This window comes from Colossoma macropomum, unplaced genomic scaffold, assembly GCF_904425465.1.
Source record: "Colossoma macropomum unplaced genomic scaffold, Colossoma_macropomum, whole genome shotgun sequence".
Classification (NCBI taxonomy): Eukaryota; Metazoa; Chordata; class Actinopteri; order Characiformes; family Serrasalmidae; genus Colossoma; species Colossoma macropomum.
Genome location: NW_023494786.1, coordinates 4,055,107 through 4,073,287, shown reverse-complemented (window position 1 = coordinate 4,073,287; position 18,181 = coordinate 4,055,107). Strand labels below are relative to the sequence as shown.

The window sequence follows — 18,181 nt, the reverse complement described above, 5'->3', positions numbered from 1 at the left end:
TCCTACCCCTCTGTTTTGCGTGTTCACGTCTAGGGGTAGGGTGTCCTGATTCTTGTTGAGATAGAGGGGGAGGGCGAAGTGTTCGAGCTACATGATCCTCCAAACTGAGGTTTTTCAGAGACTCCAAACAGAGAGTTATGAGAATAAAAGAAAAACCAGCAAGATGGAGAACAAGAGACCAAAGAAACCCACAAATGTGAGAGTTTTCTTTGTTAAAAAATTACAATAACCACTGTATGATCTTAGTTTAATGTCATTTCAGTGTATTATGGTCATTTTCTTCATAACAAGCATGAAAATCACTAGTAGTGCTGATGTCTCGGTAGCTAGTTAGCTAACTTTTCTGTTCCACCTTAAATGCAGTTCTGACGCCTCAGACTGCTGCTCCATTTAAGGTGGAACAGGAAAATTTGAACTAGAAGCTGGTGAATATCTGACTTTAGCTTCATATCACTGAAGAATTAGGGGTGGTGATAATAAATAATTGCCCCCCTCTTTGAAGTCATATGATGCCCTAAATGTAACTAAAGCCCAGCAGTGAGGAGCTGAACTTTACCCTCCTCTGCTGTCACTGCAGACTGGCAGTGTCGCCTACAGAGCAGCGCTGGTAGCTGTTAATGAAGTGATGCTCTTTTTATTTGAGGGTCCCATTTCAGAGGGAAGATTTCAATCACTACCCTGTAACACTCAAAAACAAGAGGTAGGCGTAAAAAGAATAAATGGGACTGGGCCTACATTTAGGATAAGGAGGGGAAACTGAGTGAATTAAATCTTTTGGTGAACGATTCCTTCCAGTGTTAAAGGCTGTGAGAACTGTAGAACGTGTCTGCTGTGTGTTCATGTTCCTCACCTGTTTGAGGATCATAGCCTGTCTGTAGAACTTCTCTGCGGTGCCGGCGGCCTGGTGGATTTTGGTGGGGATGCTGAATCCCAGAGCAGAAAGCTGCCTCACCTCCCTCAGCAAACTCACCAACCGCTCCGAGTAATGGATCTTCAGCTTCCCGTCCGTATGATCCAGCTCCATCACGCGGTTACTCGCCTGCAAACTACACACGGGCACATTCAGGACATCACATAACCCTGAGACGTCTCAGGTACTACGACCAACAGCAAAATGGCTTGTTATGAAATTTTGCATGTAAGAATTAGAAATTGACAAAAAACATCCTTTTCATTTTTCCTTTTTTTGTCAAACAAACAGAAAAAGATCAAAGGCGAAGACTCAAATGTAGCCAGAGAGTGTACACTTACTGTATAATTCATTAAGTAACTACATATTTAAGTAATTGCATAAAGTTACATTTAAGTAATTACAAATTACAAGGTGGATATTAATGTAATTGAAGTAACTGACTATGTAAATAATTATGTCATTAGATTTAAACAGTGAAGCAACAATAAAAAAAGACGCATTGTTTTGGCCAAAAAGACATAGCGCCTCATTCACCAACTGTTTTTAATAAGAAATTTCTTCTTAAACCAACTTATACAGTTTTCATGAAGACTTTAACTTTCACCAATGTTCTCTTATGCGGGATTTGTTCTTAGGTAAGAACAGAATCTTCACACACTCAAGAGCACAAAGGTGAGAACAGTTCTGCGCTTTAAGAACACGTCATGAATCTGACGTAGACTTTTTCTCAGAACCATTTTCAAGAACACGCTAAAGAACACACTTAAGGAGATACTGGAGAATGAAGCTCATAGTTGTCATACTTAAAATGAAAACTACGTCATCTTTTTGGTTTGCACAGTGTTGTATGCTCCAGCTGCTAAACAGAATTCCTAATCACCTGATTCCAGATTTGGGATCTGCGAGTCCTGAGAGCAGATCCCGAGACCAGTCCTCGAAATGCTCCTGCTCGTACGCCCTCAGCTGCTCCTGCAGATCCGCACAGAGACGCGCGAACGCACTGAACCCCGGCAGATCCGACAGCAGAGCCTCGGCCATCTTCACAGAGCTTTCCACCTAAACATGCACACAAACACGAGATGATCATCAAAAACCAGTGACGGGTGCAGCCCAGCGACTCTCAAAATCACAATCAAGTGACAGTTCAGGGAACAAAAATCTAATTTACCAGTTCCCCTCACCCCAAATGTAGACGACCAGACAAGACGTCTGTTTACTTCTTTAGTTTAAACACTGGAGCTAACGCAGCTAACAAGTAATGGAAGCTCATGTTTACCAACTAGCATGGTGCTAACAGCAGGCCTAAATTATCACACATTTGCCTCAATGCGTGTGGAGGTGTTCAGTATCTCTAACAGTCTTCATAATGTGGTTTCTGACACTGTATGACTCACTGGTATCTATAAACATGGACTAGCACAGCAGTAGCCTGAATTTTTCCTGTACTGTTTCACACAGCTAGCAGTCTAATACAGTAGAACAACGTGTTCCTATTAATACAGATGGTCGATCTGTAAACTCTGAACAGGAGGCAAACGAGAGCTTTTGGAAATGAAAGCTGGAGAACAGTCCAGTCGAGTCCACATCACCTCACCTCTCTAATCCAACACTAGAATACTACACTTTATGGAACAGTTAGCTCTGCTGTGTCACTCTGTGAGCTCCACAATAAATAATGATTGATTACAGAGCTCAGAAAATGTGTTTTGTGGTAATTCACATTTGTTTTTTATTTTCTATATTTTCCTTTGATAATCCAATACAAGCACAGAGAGTCTGAAGAGTGGAAATATTACATAATGTCAATTGCTCTATGAATTATTCATTACCTACTATGAATTATTCAGCATCTGCTATGAATTATTCAGTATCTAATGTGAATTATTCAGTATCTACTATGAATTATTCCGTATCTACTATGAATTATTCAGTATCCACTATGAATTATTCAGTATCTACTGTGAATTATTCAGTATCTACTGCAAATTATTCAGTATCTACTGCGAATTATTCAGTATCTACTATGAATTATTCAGTATCTACTATGAATTATTCTGTATCTACTATGAATTATTCAGTATCTACTGCGAATTATCCAGTATCTACTATGAATTATTCAGTATCTACTATGAATTATTCAGTATCTACTATGAATTATTCCGTATCTACTATGAATTATTCAGTATCCACTATGAATTATTCAGTATCTACTGTGAATTATTCAGTATCTACTGCAAATTATTCAGTATCTACTGCGAATTATTCAGTATCTACTATGAATTATTCAGTATCTACTATGAATTATTCTGTATCTACTATGAATTATTCAGTATCTACTGCGAATTATCCAGTATCTACTATGAATTATTCAGTATCTACTGCGAATTATTCAGTATCTACTATGAATTATTCCGTATCTACTATGAATTATTCAGTATCTACTATGAATTATTCCGTATCTACTATGAATTATTCAGTATCTACTATGAATTATTCCGTATCTACTATGAATTATTCAGTATCCACTATGAATTATTCAGTATCTACTGTGAATTATTCAGTATCTACTGCAAATTATTCAGTATCTACTGCGAATTATTCAGTATCTACTATGAATTATTCAGTATCTACTATGAATTATTCTGTATCTACTATGAATTATTCAGTATCTACTGCGAATTATCCAGTATCTACTATGAATTATTCAGTATCTACTGCGAATTATTCAGTATCTACTGCAAATTATTCAGTATCTACTATGAATTATTCAGTATCTACTGCGAATTATTCAGTATCTACTGCGAATTATTCCGTAACTACTATGAATTATTCAGTATCTACTATGAATTATTCTGTATCTACTATGAATTATTCAGTATCTACTGCGAATTATTCCGTATCTACTATGAATTATTCCGTATCTACTCTGAATTATTCTGTATCTACTATGAATTATTCAGTAGCTACTAAGAATTAATTATTCCTTATGTACTACGTATTATTCATTATGTACTATGAACTACTCTGTAATTACCATGAATTATTTGTATCTAATGTGAATTATTCAGTCTCTACTATGAATAATTCAGTATTTACCATGAATTATTCAGTAACTTCTATGAATTATTCATTATGCACTATGTATTATTAATTATGTACTATGTCTCATTCAGTAACAACTATAAGTTATTCTGTAATTATTATGAATTGTTCAGTATCAACTAAGAGACGTATTTGTATGTTCTGTAGTTGGTAAGTGTGGAGCCACAGACAGACCCTCAGAGTTCGAGGAGTTAAAAAAGGCACAGGAAATAATACGTTTTCCATGTGAAGCCCTTAAACCTCAACAGAGAGTGTCAGACTGTTTCTTTAGAGAAAACATCCTCAGTATGTGTGAATCTAGTGTTAATACCTGTGTGTGTGTATGTGTGTGTATGTTACCTTCATCAGCAGCTGTCTGACCCACACTATATTGTTCACAACCTCCGGGAGGTTCCGGCCCGCTAAAGGTCCACTCTTTTCTCCTGGAGCGCCGTGACAGCGGCTTTCAAAATCAGCACGCAAACCTGCGCAGACGCGCGAAAAAAAACAGAGCATCGGACAGTTAGACACACTTATAGCAGCATTTAGAGGGGAATTCCACCCATTTTTCCAAATTTCTGCATAATTCAGTGGTTGAGTGGTTTAGTGGTTTGTAAGCCAAGTCATTTAGAGAGATTTGGTGTGAAATGGTTAGCTGTGGAGAGACTCACTGACAGCTTTATAACCATTCCATGTAGTAACTTTCTGCGAGGGAGCTTTTAGAGGTGGACGTCTGGTTCCTATCACCACCACTGTGAACAACTCTTACATCTTAACCAGTTAATTATGCTCCCTTAATTCCCCTTAATGCTGAAACCTTGTAATTCAACAGCTCCTTATGTTCTAATACCAACACTAATGTCATGCATTGCCCCATTGCAGCACCCCAATGCTACAATAGGGTGATGATTAAGTTAGCGCCACACTTGCAGTGGTGTTATATTCTTTATAGGTATTTATTCCAAAAAACAAATATCTCCACCATGATGAATAAATGCTCCGGTGTCACTTGGAATAAAACGTCTTTACATTAACTTACATTAAAAGTTAAGGACGTTTTTGCCTTCTCCAGTAAAATTAATGTTTTGGAGATACTTGTTTGTCTTCGAACAGTGACGGTATAATTAAATTGTGTTGTGCTGTGACTCCTTCAGTAAAGAGGAATCTGCCAGCCTCCGCTCATGAGCGCAGAATATGTTCCAGTTACAGAGAATACAGCGTGTAGATCAGTTACAGAGAACCGATAACAGCATCCAGAAATCTCACATTTTTTTAAAAAAAAGCTCCTTTGGGAAATCACTGTCAAAACACGATGTCATATGCAAAAGTCTGAATACCCCCCAGTCAAATTACATGTTCTGTTGATTGTCTTATCTATCAAAGTGAAAGTAACACTTCTGTATGACACCGATTCGCAAATTCTACTACACAACTCCTCTCCCCCCATCACTTAACGCAATGCTAGTCAGCGCAGGCGTCTGTTAGCTGACGTAACAGATCTGGCGGTTGCCGCTTTCCTCCGAGTGCGTTCAGCTGTACAATGACGTTGCGTGAGCGGCAGCTCGAAAAGAAGCTTCACAGGACTCAGAGGAAGCCTGTGTTAGCCTTCGCCCTCCTAGCGTTGATAGTATCGTGTGATTGGGGGAGTCCTAACTAGCGGGTGGAATTGGCGACGACTAAATTGGGCAGAAAATTGGGTTAAAATAAAAAAAAAAACAAAAAAGGGAAACATGGCAATGGACGATGTGGACAATGGGGGTGAGCGTGGGAAGGGTGGTGGCGCTCGTCTCACAAAGGTACTATAAATACTCGGCACTCCTTAAAATACATATTAACCAGTTTAGATCTCCGTATAAGTAATAAACACAGTTCTCTGCGTTATAGCACCAGGCAGAGTGTGAGCAGTGCAGAATGGGAGCGGAGCGACGTGATTTTGCTCTGAGCTGCTTTTCAGAAAGTCAGATCTTCAGTGCTCTCTCTCTCCAAAATCTCTCCAGTGTCGCTCCATCCCGCAAGCCAGACAGTCCTTTTTTCCCTCACTGGCTGCCTCTGTGTGACGAGTGATGCAGCAGCGATTCTACAGCTCACACACGACGGCCGCTCATACGCAGCATCTGCAGAGCTGTTCAGCAGAACTACATACTGGACATTCTCACAAATCACAAAGCAGATTTACAGACATCACACAGCGTCAGTCTGCGTCATCTGTTTTGCTGTATGAATAATAAAAAAGATACATATATATATATATATATATATATACATAAATATACACTTGACTTTTAATGTAAGTCAATGGAACCAGAATTTTTCCCCAAGTAATTCTGGGCCACTTCTTCTTATCCAATCATCATGAAATTAATGCAATGTAAAGAGAAACAGGCATTTTCAGATTATGTCAGGCAGGGTGCACCGCGCTGTGGATATGGACTGAAACGCAAACAAATTTCAGTGCTTGTGTGAGTTTGTGTGTGTCCAGACCTTTACAGTAGTCGTGCAGTCGTGTGAGCAGAACCTCCCTCTCTGACTGGAGCGCTTTGCTCACTGTGGGCCGTCTGATGATCTCTCTGTGCTTCTGGAACACCTGCAGACACTGAGCACAGATGTGCGTTTACATATAAAGCAGTTCGTTCTGTTATAAGGATGCAGGTAGAGGTGTTTGTGTTTACCTGCTGAGGGCTGTCCTGTACGTCTCTGATGTACGTCTTTAGTTTTCGTGCTGCTTCCTCTTCAGCTGGAGAGATTACCCTCTCAAACTGAGACACGGCGGCTCTCCACAGAGGCTAAACACACACGCACACCCACACACACAAAGAGTCTAGAGTGTTTATGTCCCTCTGCCTTTTACCTGCACTCATTTATCACAGACACCAACTATATAAGTTCAAATGCAGAAGTTACAATGGTCTTATCAGATTATAAAGTCTGGGCGTCTCACACTATCAGACTGGTTTTTGCAGATATTTTGGGCAACTGAAATATTGGGGATCCACACTAAACGATTAGAGATCACACACTACTCAACTTTTAAGCTGCTGCTGAACCGAACAGATTCACTGAACTCTTGCGTTCTCCTGTTACTAGGAGACCCAAATAAACAAACACGTAGCTGCTGCTGTTTTCTCTGACGTTTGCGCCGACAAAGTAAAGAAGCAGCAGGTAAACATGTTTAAGTGGATCATGGATTTAAAAATGTGATCAGTTTGGTATTTTTAAAATGTACATAAACTCAACTGTGCCTTAAACTCAGCTCATTAAAAAGCTTCGATCCACACATGAGTGACTTTTCACCATTTTTCTTTGTTTACTTGCTGTCTCCATGACGACTTCAGTCCGGTCTGAATTTGGGACAGTAACTATTCCAGAATATCAGTTCCTGACTTCATAATCTCATCATGAACTCCAGATAAGAAAACAGCATCACACAAACATCCTAACTAGACTAAACCTCCTAAATCCTGTCCTAACTTTAGGATGAACCCCAACAGGGTCCTCACTTCTGTTTAAGGTCCGTTTCTATGGTTTTTAGGCAGCTGTGTCAGCAGCATAGTTCACTACCAGCATAATGAGCTCCATTTATTTCTACTGTAAAACGCTGCTTTCACTGTGAGATGTTCTTCTTTTCTAACTCTGCGTTTTAAAGATCTCAGACGCTGCAGACTCGATCTCCACCGCCCCTCTGATCACCTTCGTGTGTTAATGTTGATGATGAAATATTACAGTGATGGTGGTGAATAATGAGGAGACGGAGCTGAACGCGTGTCTGTTTATTAGGAGGAGGAACATTAGCGCGCTCGGCTAAAGCGTTTGGGAAATGGAGACTGAAACTTAGCTTGATTATTTTGATGACGTGTTTATGTTTCAGCTGTGTGTGTTTATGGTCAGCTGCTAGGCAACAGACATGACAGTTGATTACTGACTTCGATCGAGTAGGTTAAGATTCCCTAACTGTAGATAAGATGCTGTAAGATCAGATAAGATTCCTAAATTAAGATCCGATTTGCTTCTGTAATATGAATTAGTGAAAAATCGTATCTTGACCTGTCAGATCTTAACTTAAGACAAAAAGATAGGAAGTTTTTGTAATACAGCCCTTGGTGTTGTTATGCTGTGTGTGTGTGTGTGTGTGTGTGTGTGTGTGTGTGTGTGTGTGCACACGTACCTCAGTGTAAGGGTTGTAGAGTACAGGATTGAGTCCAGCGAACGGCTCAAACACTCTGGATGCAGAAACCTGCTGCTGTCTGGCTGATAAATGCTGCAGCTTCTCCTGAACTGTTCGGATCTGTAACACCTACACACACAAACACACACACACACACACAACACACACACACACAGAAATCACTTTCTGTACTATATTACTCTCTGTTTTTGGCAGTTCTGGGCTTTTTTAACTAAACTGTTTACACCTGCACTGTAAGAGAACCATTAAAAATGGCTTTGTGATACTACAGTTGAGTGAAATACTAAACATCCAGCAAAATTTGAAAACAAAACAGAAATATAATAAAACACAATTTGAATATCACTTATCAGACCTGTGTGGGAACTGTGTGGGTGTGGCCTAATATTCTAATGAGCGTGAGACATTTATCTGGTGACATCTAAAAGAAGGTTCTTATTAACTTTATTGCTGGATCTGCATTCAGGGAATTCTGGAGTGACCAGGTGAGCAAAAACAAACAGATGAAAGGAGGTTCATGCCAGCTCAGTTTTGCCTGATAAGTTAGCTTTCGCTTGGTTGTTAGCTTTCTCGCTGTAACTTGGACAGAGAGAACGAGGTGCACAGGTTTGTTAAATGAATGAGTTCCCAGTTTTACCAAATTCTACATCTTTTGATATATTTCTGAAGCCACGCCCTCTCCATAAAAGGGTAATATCTCAACTTGACGAAGTAATTAAATTCATTTGGGTTGATTCCTTGGAGGAATTTAAATCCTTGTGGGAGGAAGATTTACAGATTAATTTCAATGAGAGTGGAATGAGATTCTTAAACCATTCATTCTCTGTTTGCGCCAGACACGGAATTAATCACTGTATTATCAATGAATTATTCTTCATCAAATTCATTGGACCAAAATCAGACTCAAGAACACTGACAGAGAAAAGGTCCCACTCTGTGACCGCAGTCATTCAGCTCCAGCCTCTCTGATTCAGGTGCTCTGGTCTTCTCCATCACTGTATAGTAATTGGTCGGAAATTATTTTGACGATTTCAGAGGTTTTGAATGTGTAGTGCAAACCTAATTACAGCACTGAAGGGGGCGCTAGAGGACAATCAGAGAGGATCTACTGTTATTCCAACAGCCTCAGCAGCTAAACGTGGACAGTAGAGGAGAGTGAGCCGCTGTACCTCCTCTGCTGGAATAAAGGGCCATAATGGATTATATATGGTTCTGTAAGTCCTCTTTGCATGAAACCCAGCTGCTCGCCTGCAGTTGAGAAAACACACTGGTGGTCCGAGACCGCTTGGACAGGCTTGACTGTCCTTATAGCGCCCCCTGCTGTAACGCTTCAATTGCAGCTCGCACTTGCATTGTGTTATGAAATGCACCTTGACATATTTTTAAAACGCACCTACGTGCGAAACCCCGTCCGCTTTCGCGTCCTTGTGTGAAGTATGTTTCGAGCCCAAGCCCAATTTTGTGACGCTTTGTAGTGCTAAACTGGAAGTCGCCTGCCCCCCAGTTCATTCTCATTAGATTAAGGATACACTTCATCATGCTGCGCTTGAACGTATTCAATTTACTTTAAGAGGCTCTACTTTAAGATTTAATGAAATATAGCAACCTTTTATTTAACCCATGTGGGAAAGCTTCCCAACTTTACTGTGCCTGAGAAAGAATCAGTAATTGCACCAGAGTGTGGACCACATCTGGCAACGTCAAACTAAAGGGCTGTTTGATCCCTTTTAAAGGCCCCCCCCCTTTTTTTTGATGTTTATTCATATCATTCATACTGGAACTGTGATTTAGCTGATACTTGGTCCTCTTTCTTTTGTTCCACTGCACTTGTTTGTGCTTGACTGCACGTTTACGAAAAACAATAAAAAGATATGATTTTTAAAAATGCAATTTAAATATTTAACTTGATTATGTTTTTACTAATATCTGATGAGTCAGTTTACCACTAGAACGCCTGGAAAAAGAGGTAAAACACCTGGGGTAAACCACCTGGGGCAAACCACCTGGGGCCAGCTGCACCAATAGGGCTCATGCCTGGTTGTGTGTTAAGTTGATCTGCCCAGTTTATATCGAAAGAGAAGAATGTCTGCAAAATACACCAGGCACTTTTATATTAATATAAAAACACTGATTCCAAACATATCCTACCTCCTCCAATCGCTGCGTGAGGCTGTTAAGCCCCTGTGGGCGGAGCTTATCCCCCTCCCACAGGTGCGGTGAATAGCGCTTCCACACCTGTCCAGTCAGGTGCTCACAGGCTGCGGCCCACTGCTCGCACACAGCCACGCCCTCTCTGAGACTTTCTCTCACAGTCAGATAGGAATCCTCCCACAGACGTAGAACACACAGCTTCTTCTGAACGAAACGGCCCAGAGACGAACCTGAACACACACAGAATCATAAGACAGGAATCGTACTTATTGTGATATAAACTGAGTCTGTTCTGCAGTTTCTCATTAGGCCGAATGAATAACTGACTCTAAATGTAGGTATCGTGATATAAACTGAGTCTGTTCTACAGTTTCTCATTAGGCCGAATGAATAACTGACTCTAAATGTAGGTATTGTGATATAAACTGAGTCTGTTCTGCAGTTTCTCATTAGGCCGAATGAATAACTGACTCTAAATGTAGGTATCGTGATATAAACTGAGTCTGTTCTACAGTTTCTCATTAGGCCGAATGAATAACTGACTCTAAATGTAGGTATTGTGATATAAACTGAGTCTGTTCTGCAGTTTCTCATTAGGCCGAATGAATAACTGACTCTAAATGTAGGCATTGTGATATAAACCGAGTCTGTTCTACAGTTTCTCATTAGGCTGAATGAATAACCGACTCTAAATGTAGGTACTGTGATATAAACTGAGTCTGTTCTACAGTTTCTCATTAGGCTGAATAAATAACCGACTCTAAATGTAGGTACTGTGATATAAACTGAGTCTGTTCTACAGTTTCTCATTAGGCTGAATGAATAACTGACTCTAAATGTAGGTATTGTGATATAAACTGAGTCTGTTCTACAGTTTCACCTATGACGTCCATGAGTCTGCACATGCGAGTCTCAGGGTAAGGTTTGTGTTCATCTTGTCTCCAAACATCATCCAGGACGTCTCGAGTGCTTTCCACCAGATCCAGAGCTTCCACTAAACTCACACTGTCCAGATTACTGTAATCCTGTAAAACACACAAACACATACATACAGGGCACTTGTGCCATCTATACTGGTTTAAATAGCCTGTACATTCATTTACATAATGAGAACGTGCACATTTTACAAACTGGATAGGAATATTTTAAATGTATCTGCACCTGTTCACAGGTATTTTGTTTATATTCTGTGCATTATACACATTTAATGTGATTAATTATTACTGGAATTAATACTGGAACTATTAAACTGGAATCTGTGTTCACGCTGTGGAAATCACTAAAAGTAATCAACACATTCTGATGAAGCTGGTTTTGTCCACTCATATAGATGTAACACAGTTCACTGCTTTTTAGGGTCAACTTTGAAAAAATATGTTGTGTGATTAACCACGATTTTGAGAAACAACATAATGCAGTTAATCATGAGTAATTATTTTAATCGTTTGAACACCCTAATTATGTGTTTACATTTATATACTGTTTATAAACCCTGCAAAGACTTAGTTAGCATAATATAGCTATTTGCTAATAGTCTGTGCCCTAAGCTTGTTTAACCTTTTTCACAGTAGCCAGAAATTGGAATTTCAGCCTGTTTTGGAGGAAATTTTAACAAAGTGAACTAAATCTTTAATTTTTTTTAATACTTTTAACACATACATTTTTAATTCTTTAATATGTCTTTAATTAGATTTTATATAAACTAGGTAGCTATATAGAATTATTAACAATATCAGAAGCTGTCAGAACAGCCACTGGAAGGTTTTTTGAAAAGGTTTAGGACTTGTGTGTATGTACCTTCACTATGGGTTTAAACAGCTCAGAGAAGTATGCTGCTCTCTCTCTCTCGCTGCTTCGCTCTGCCGTACGACCCACCTCCGCCCAATACTGGAACTCATCACACGGAGTCACAATGCCTACAGACATACAAACAACACGTCAATCAGCAGATTTCCACTCCAAACATGCCAATCATCCAGGTTATTATTGTGATTCTGGCCGGAATAACGTGATTCAGCACACTATAAGAAAAAAGCTGAAACGTTGATTATATAAAACATGATCTTACCCAGAACGTCATCCTCAGAAAGACTCCTTTTCCCAGAATCCTTGGTGTTTGTGTGTCGAAGCACAGAACCCAGACCCGCCTCCAGCTCGCTGAGCAGAGACTGCAGCCTGGGATCAAACGCCGAACTCCATTTCTCATCCTACACGAACACACAACATCAACATGGGCCATTACTGTCGGACAACGAACGGTGCTGCTGTGTGCTGACGGCAGTGGGGTGGGAATCTCGACAGGACCCACAATACCATATTAGCACCGTTCTTGAGCCACTACCCAATCTGGCAACTAGGTGTTCTCTTGTCAGTGAACGGTGAGTGATAAAGGTTTTTAAACCATAAAAAAGTTCGGCCTAATGGCCGGTGCAGTCTGAATACAGCTGTGGACAGCTCGCTAGCCACACAGTCTCATTTATTCTTAGTAGAAAACCTATTTAGACTCCACCTGGAGTTAAAACTGATAGTGTCTGTGTTTACATGCTAAGATTTTCTCCAATCTGATTGAACACATTCCGATTACAGATTAAGTCTGAGGTGTTTGTATCTCACTCTACTCAACAATCTGATGACAAATCTCCGTTTACATGCTCACTACAAGTAATCAGATCCAAAGTTACACGCATGCGTAGAGAACTGCTTAGTGTAGACGTTACCATGACAACCAGCATCACGTGAGTCCAGTCAGAGTGAGATCGAGCAGCAGTGAGCAGCGCTTGTGTTTTTAACTGCTTTAAAATGATGTCAGACTCAGGAAAACGTCCTTCACATGTCCTTATTAAAGAAGGCCGAGAGGAAGACGTCGAGTTCTGAGACACATAAGGTGGACGTCCGTCCCACCGCTGTCTTTTAAAGATCAGAGCATAAACTTCATCGCCTCTGCAGACCAGTTTCTGCTCCTCCATGTTGAACATTATACACTTTCACTATGACGTGACGCACATGATCAGAACTTTCCGGGAATATAATCAGATACAGGCGTTTACACGGATATTATTCTTCTATTTAACGCATTATTCACAGGATTACCCACCTTGTTCAATCAGATAGAAACTGTATTCCAAATGGCCTCAATCAGACTAGCCTATTCTGATTAAGGTGTTTAGGGCATGTTCTGCCACTGTGAGAAGCTTGTATTTTGCCTCATAAACACTTGTTTCCCCACTGAAGTGAGTGGGAAATAGTAAAGGTGAATGGCTTTCCCATTTTCTGCATTACCCAATATTTGCTCCACCCCTAAGACACGTTTATGTGCATCTTCACAAAATTATAAATCAGCCTTCAGTCAGAATGTGCATGCTTAGTGGGTGTTTGTGTGTACATACCTGTAATAGTGCAGGGTTGAAAACCCATCTGAGTGTTTGGTAGAGTGTGCTGACTGGAGACTCCAGCATGGAGGAGACGAGCACGGCTCTGCTCACGTTCTCCTCCGTAATCACACATGGGCGCAGCTTAAAAAACACCAGCAGACGCTCCTGATCCCAACCACTGTCCACCTGCACACACACACACATCAATGCATGGGCTTTTCATGTAAATGTGACACCTCTTTGTTTGTGAACAGCTGTTTCACCTTGCTAAAATATTCAGAGAGTGCTTCCAAATGGGGTATCTAATAAGTGTCTAATGAAGGTGCTCTATCGAAAGGGGTATAAGCAGGGCAAAACATAACTCAATGGCTCTGTTTTACAAATGAAAAAGCATTACTACACACAGATGTTAGTATTAAATATATATCCTATATTCTACTGGCATTTATTTTCCCTCTGAGGTCCACTTACAGCAATTGTGTGGCTTTATGTTCCAGAAACAGTCATAACTAATTCCTACATGACCATTTTCCTCCCTCTCTTTATCACTTGCAATTAAACAGACAATCTTTGTTACTGTGCCTTTAAGAGTTATGTATTTATGTACTTAGATATGAGGTTTTCTTCCCGACAACAGCGATATCTCCATTTCTATCATTTTTCAGTTTTTGACATAATTTGAAAAAACCTACTGTTCTTTACATTGTGTGTAAATTTCAAGACGAATGGACCAAATGAAATGGGCCAAAATTACTTGGAAAAATGTCTGGTTCCACTGACTTAAATTAAAAGTAAAGTATGTATTGTGTATTTCTTTCTCCTGTAAAGTTACCATTTTGGAGATACAAGGTTTTGGTCCGACAGCTGCGACATAACAGTCGTTTACAAAAATCTGAAATTCACAGCACCAAAAACTGTCTGTTTAATTCTGAGGGATAAAGAGACACTGAGAAACGAAGAAAGACATGAGTGGACGAAAAACAATTTAGGATACGGGCCCTTTAAAAAGCCCCAGCTGCTGCACCTTATTGGAGAAGTGCAGCTCCCCTCCTTCTTTGCAGGTGGCCAGAATGAACTGGTTGGCATCGTCTAGGAAGCTGTTCAGCTCCGTGCAGGCGGACAGGGAGGACGGCGGCTTCAGGCTGAAGTAGTTTCCCGCTGTGGTCAGGAGGAAGAGCTTACGGGGGTCCTTCACAGCAGAGTCCATCTCACTGTTCTGCTGCTAAAACACCATCACACACACAGACACACACATTACAAACGCCGATCTCTGAGCAGCAGTTTGTTGAAGAAAAGTCTAGAACATAGTTCTAATGTTTAAAAAGTAATCTGGTGGCCTTAAAATGCAGATTTTTATAATAACAGATCATTATAATCACTTATAGATATGAAAGATAATATGACATACAGGCCAAACATCACTGAATACCTCAAATAAATGCCAATAACCATCTTATAACACTTCATTAAGTATACACTCAAAAATGACTGTTCTTCAATTTTTCTTTAGTAAAAAAAAATCTCTCAATAGAATCTTGAACACTCAACAAACTCTTTGCACGATTAAAGGGTTCTTTGCATCAAGAAAGGGTTCTTCAGGCTGATGGAAAATGTGCTTCTATATAGAACCTTTTTGAAAAGGGTTCTATATAGCACCAAAAAGGGTTCGTCTATTAGTATGATGTCAGGACTGTTACAATAGAAGAACCCTTTCACGATGCAAAGAATCCTTTAAACATGCAAAGGGTTCTTTGAGTGTATACAGAACCATTTTGTTCACTAAAGAACCCTTGAAGAACCATCATTTACAGGCATGCCGGGTTCTATCAACACATTTTGATCACAACTGTTCAGTTTAGACACTGAACACTAAGAGGTTCGGACCTATATATGAAGTATAAATTGATGCTACTACTAATAAATTTATAAATTGTTTATTGTTGTTGTTATTAAGTGCCATCACGCCGTTTCAGACTCCTGGTGACCACACGGATACTGTTCTTCCAAGTCTTTGGGCTTCTTGATGGCTTGTTTGTGATTCCTCTGATCTGCATCCATCCAGCTTGCCGCTGGTCTTCTTCCTCTTTGATCTTCAACTGTTCTGTCTTTTCCCAAAAATTGGTTCTTCTCATAATATGTCCAAAATAAGTGCTTCAGTCTGGTGATCCAGGCTTTGAGTGAGAGGTCAAGAATCAAAGATTTTCACCAACAATAAAGAAAAAAAGCATCAATATTTACCCTTTTTATTTTACTGTCCAGCTTCCAGGAACACTAGAGCCCGGTCAACTCTTGTCTTTGCTTGTAGACACATCATTACATTGAAGACTTTGTCCAAGCTTCTTCATCCTTGATCTGCCAATCTGAGAGAACTGTGGAGACTCAAAGAACCATCTGCAAGCTTAAAGGGTTCTTTGCATGTTGCTATGTTTCTTCAGATTCATTGAGAACGTGTTGAATGTGGTTCTATACAGCACCAAAAATGGTTTACTTGTTGTTATAAGCTTGACATCGTAACAGCGGAAGAACATTTTTGGTGCTATATAGAACCATTTTGAAAAAGGTTCTATATAAAATCATATACAACACATTCTCCATCAATCCAAAGCACCACTTCACCATGCAAAGAACCCTTTAAGCATACAGAACCACCCTAGAAGAATCATCTTTTTTTAAGAGTGTGCAGAACAGCTCCTGTTCACTTAGCCATGGTTCCATCAGAGGGAACTGCTTGGGTTCCTTTTACTGGAGAAAATGTGCTCATACAGAGAGAGAGAGAGGCAGAACAAAGATGGCGGAGCTTGAAAAGGTCTTATATGTAATGATGCATCTCTACAAAGATCAGAACTGACCACGCTTTAGTCTTTTCTGAGGTTCTTTATGGATGTGAAAGATCCTGACTGGTGGATCCTTTGTTGCTCATAATCGATCCAAGTCAGTAAAAGCTGTCCAACACTAACAAATCAGCTGTTCTTTGAAATCCCCTACAGTACGCTCTTCAAAAAGATGGTTCTTCAAGGGTCCTTTAGTAAAGACAATGGACATATATAGAACCATGAACACTCAAAGAACAATTTGCATGTTTAGATGGTTCTTTGCATGGTGAAATGGTTCTTCAGACTGATGGGGAATGTGTTGTATATGGTTCTATATCGAAACTTTTTGAAAATGGTTTTATATAGCACCAAAAAGGGTTCTTCTATTGTTACAAGCTTGACACTGTGACAACAGAACAACAGAACCTTTCTTGGTGCAATATAGACTGATATACAACACATTCTCCAACAATCTTAAGAACGAGTTTGCCATGCAAAGAACCGTTTAAGCATGGAAATGGTTCTTTGAGTGTTCTTTGAGCTCTCTTACTAAAGAACCCTTGAAGAACCATCTTTTTTTTAAGAGTGTAGGGCCCCTATTCCCTTACTCATGGTTCCATCAGAAAGTTCTGCTTCTTTTACTGGAGAACATTTGTTCATTCAGAGAGTAACTTAGCAGAACACACACACACACAGGGTACACAGCTAGTGTTATAGGTTAGATATGAATTATTTCATCCCCAACACAAAATATCCCACAATATTAATGAAAATAAATAAAATATCCGATGCTAAGTTACACGGCAATCAAAACCCGTCTTTTGGACTTCAGAAAGGTTCCCCTCTAGAGAAAATATCGATATTTTTGACGAAGCTGAATAAAGCTTTTTGTTGGAATTTCCCCGTTCCACCTTAAATGGTTCAGCAGCTACATTCTGGCGTCCGAGGTGGAACGGTCGGCATTCTGGCGCATTTAAGGAGGAACGGGAAAATTCCAACAAGAAGGTGGCGAATAGAAAACCTCGTATATTTTAGCATCAGTGAAGCATGGAAATACTAGGTTTGACGCATTAAAAGGTTTTTACTCCACACTAGAAACCGAAACGTGCGGCTTACAGTGAAGAAACCGCTCGTAAGCCGAAGTTAGAGACGCTAACGGTCGCTAACACTGTAACTACTGTAAACACTGTTAGCTATAATACGGTCTGTAGCTAAGCTAAGCTAATCACTGTTTCCCCCTCTTTCGCAAAAACTCACCAACACTTCTGGAATTTTCTCACATCAGATGATCGATAAAGGGTATATGTTTTCTATATGTCGAGCTCAGAACGAAGAGCCTTAAAATAAGCAACATTTTACCTCAGGAAAAACAGTTTAGCAGCCCTGCGCTGGACCAACGCTGCCCAAGCGGCGAAGCTGGCGTTGTTGCCGTGGCGACACGGAAACTACGTATCTCTCCTTACGCCAAAAATCCAGGCTGAGCGCTAAATGCGTTCAGCTTTAAAGGGGAACTCCACCAATTCTTCAAAATTTCTACATAATTCTTCATAAAATGGTTATGAATTCACTGCCTGATGTTTGAGACACTGTTTTACGATACTTTTGAGAACTTAAACTCCATTCATGGTGGAGGGATACATGCAGGGCGCTGTGAGAGCAAAATAGTCCC

The 18,181-nt window shown here is 40.0% G+C and overlaps 1 protein-coding gene across 1 annotated transcript in view; it reads right to left on the bottom strand.

The window, feature by feature from the left end:
• LOC118798728 (cytoplasmic dynein 2 heavy chain 1) overlaps nucleotides 1-17,940 on the bottom strand; it is a 154,819-nt gene extending 136,879 nt beyond the window's left edge. Inside the window, 13 exon segments of the mRNA XM_036558254.1 lie at nucleotides 851-1,046; nucleotides 1,794-1,969; nucleotides 4,355-4,479; nucleotides 6,476-6,587; nucleotides 6,664-6,777; nucleotides 8,157-8,285; nucleotides 10,326-10,558; nucleotides 11,209-11,353; nucleotides 12,126-12,244; nucleotides 12,397-12,535; nucleotides 13,715-13,885; nucleotides 14,724-14,921; nucleotides 17,872-17,940. Of these exon segments, the coding sequence (XP_036414147.1) occupies nucleotides 851-1,046; nucleotides 1,794-1,969; nucleotides 4,355-4,479; nucleotides 6,476-6,587; nucleotides 6,664-6,777; nucleotides 8,157-8,285; nucleotides 10,326-10,558; nucleotides 11,209-11,353; nucleotides 12,126-12,244; nucleotides 12,397-12,535; nucleotides 13,715-13,885; nucleotides 14,724-14,906 (1,842 nt within the window). The 5' untranslated portion in view covers nucleotides 14,907-14,921; nucleotides 17,872-17,940.
• Nucleotides 17,941-18,181: the final 241 nt, after the last annotated feature.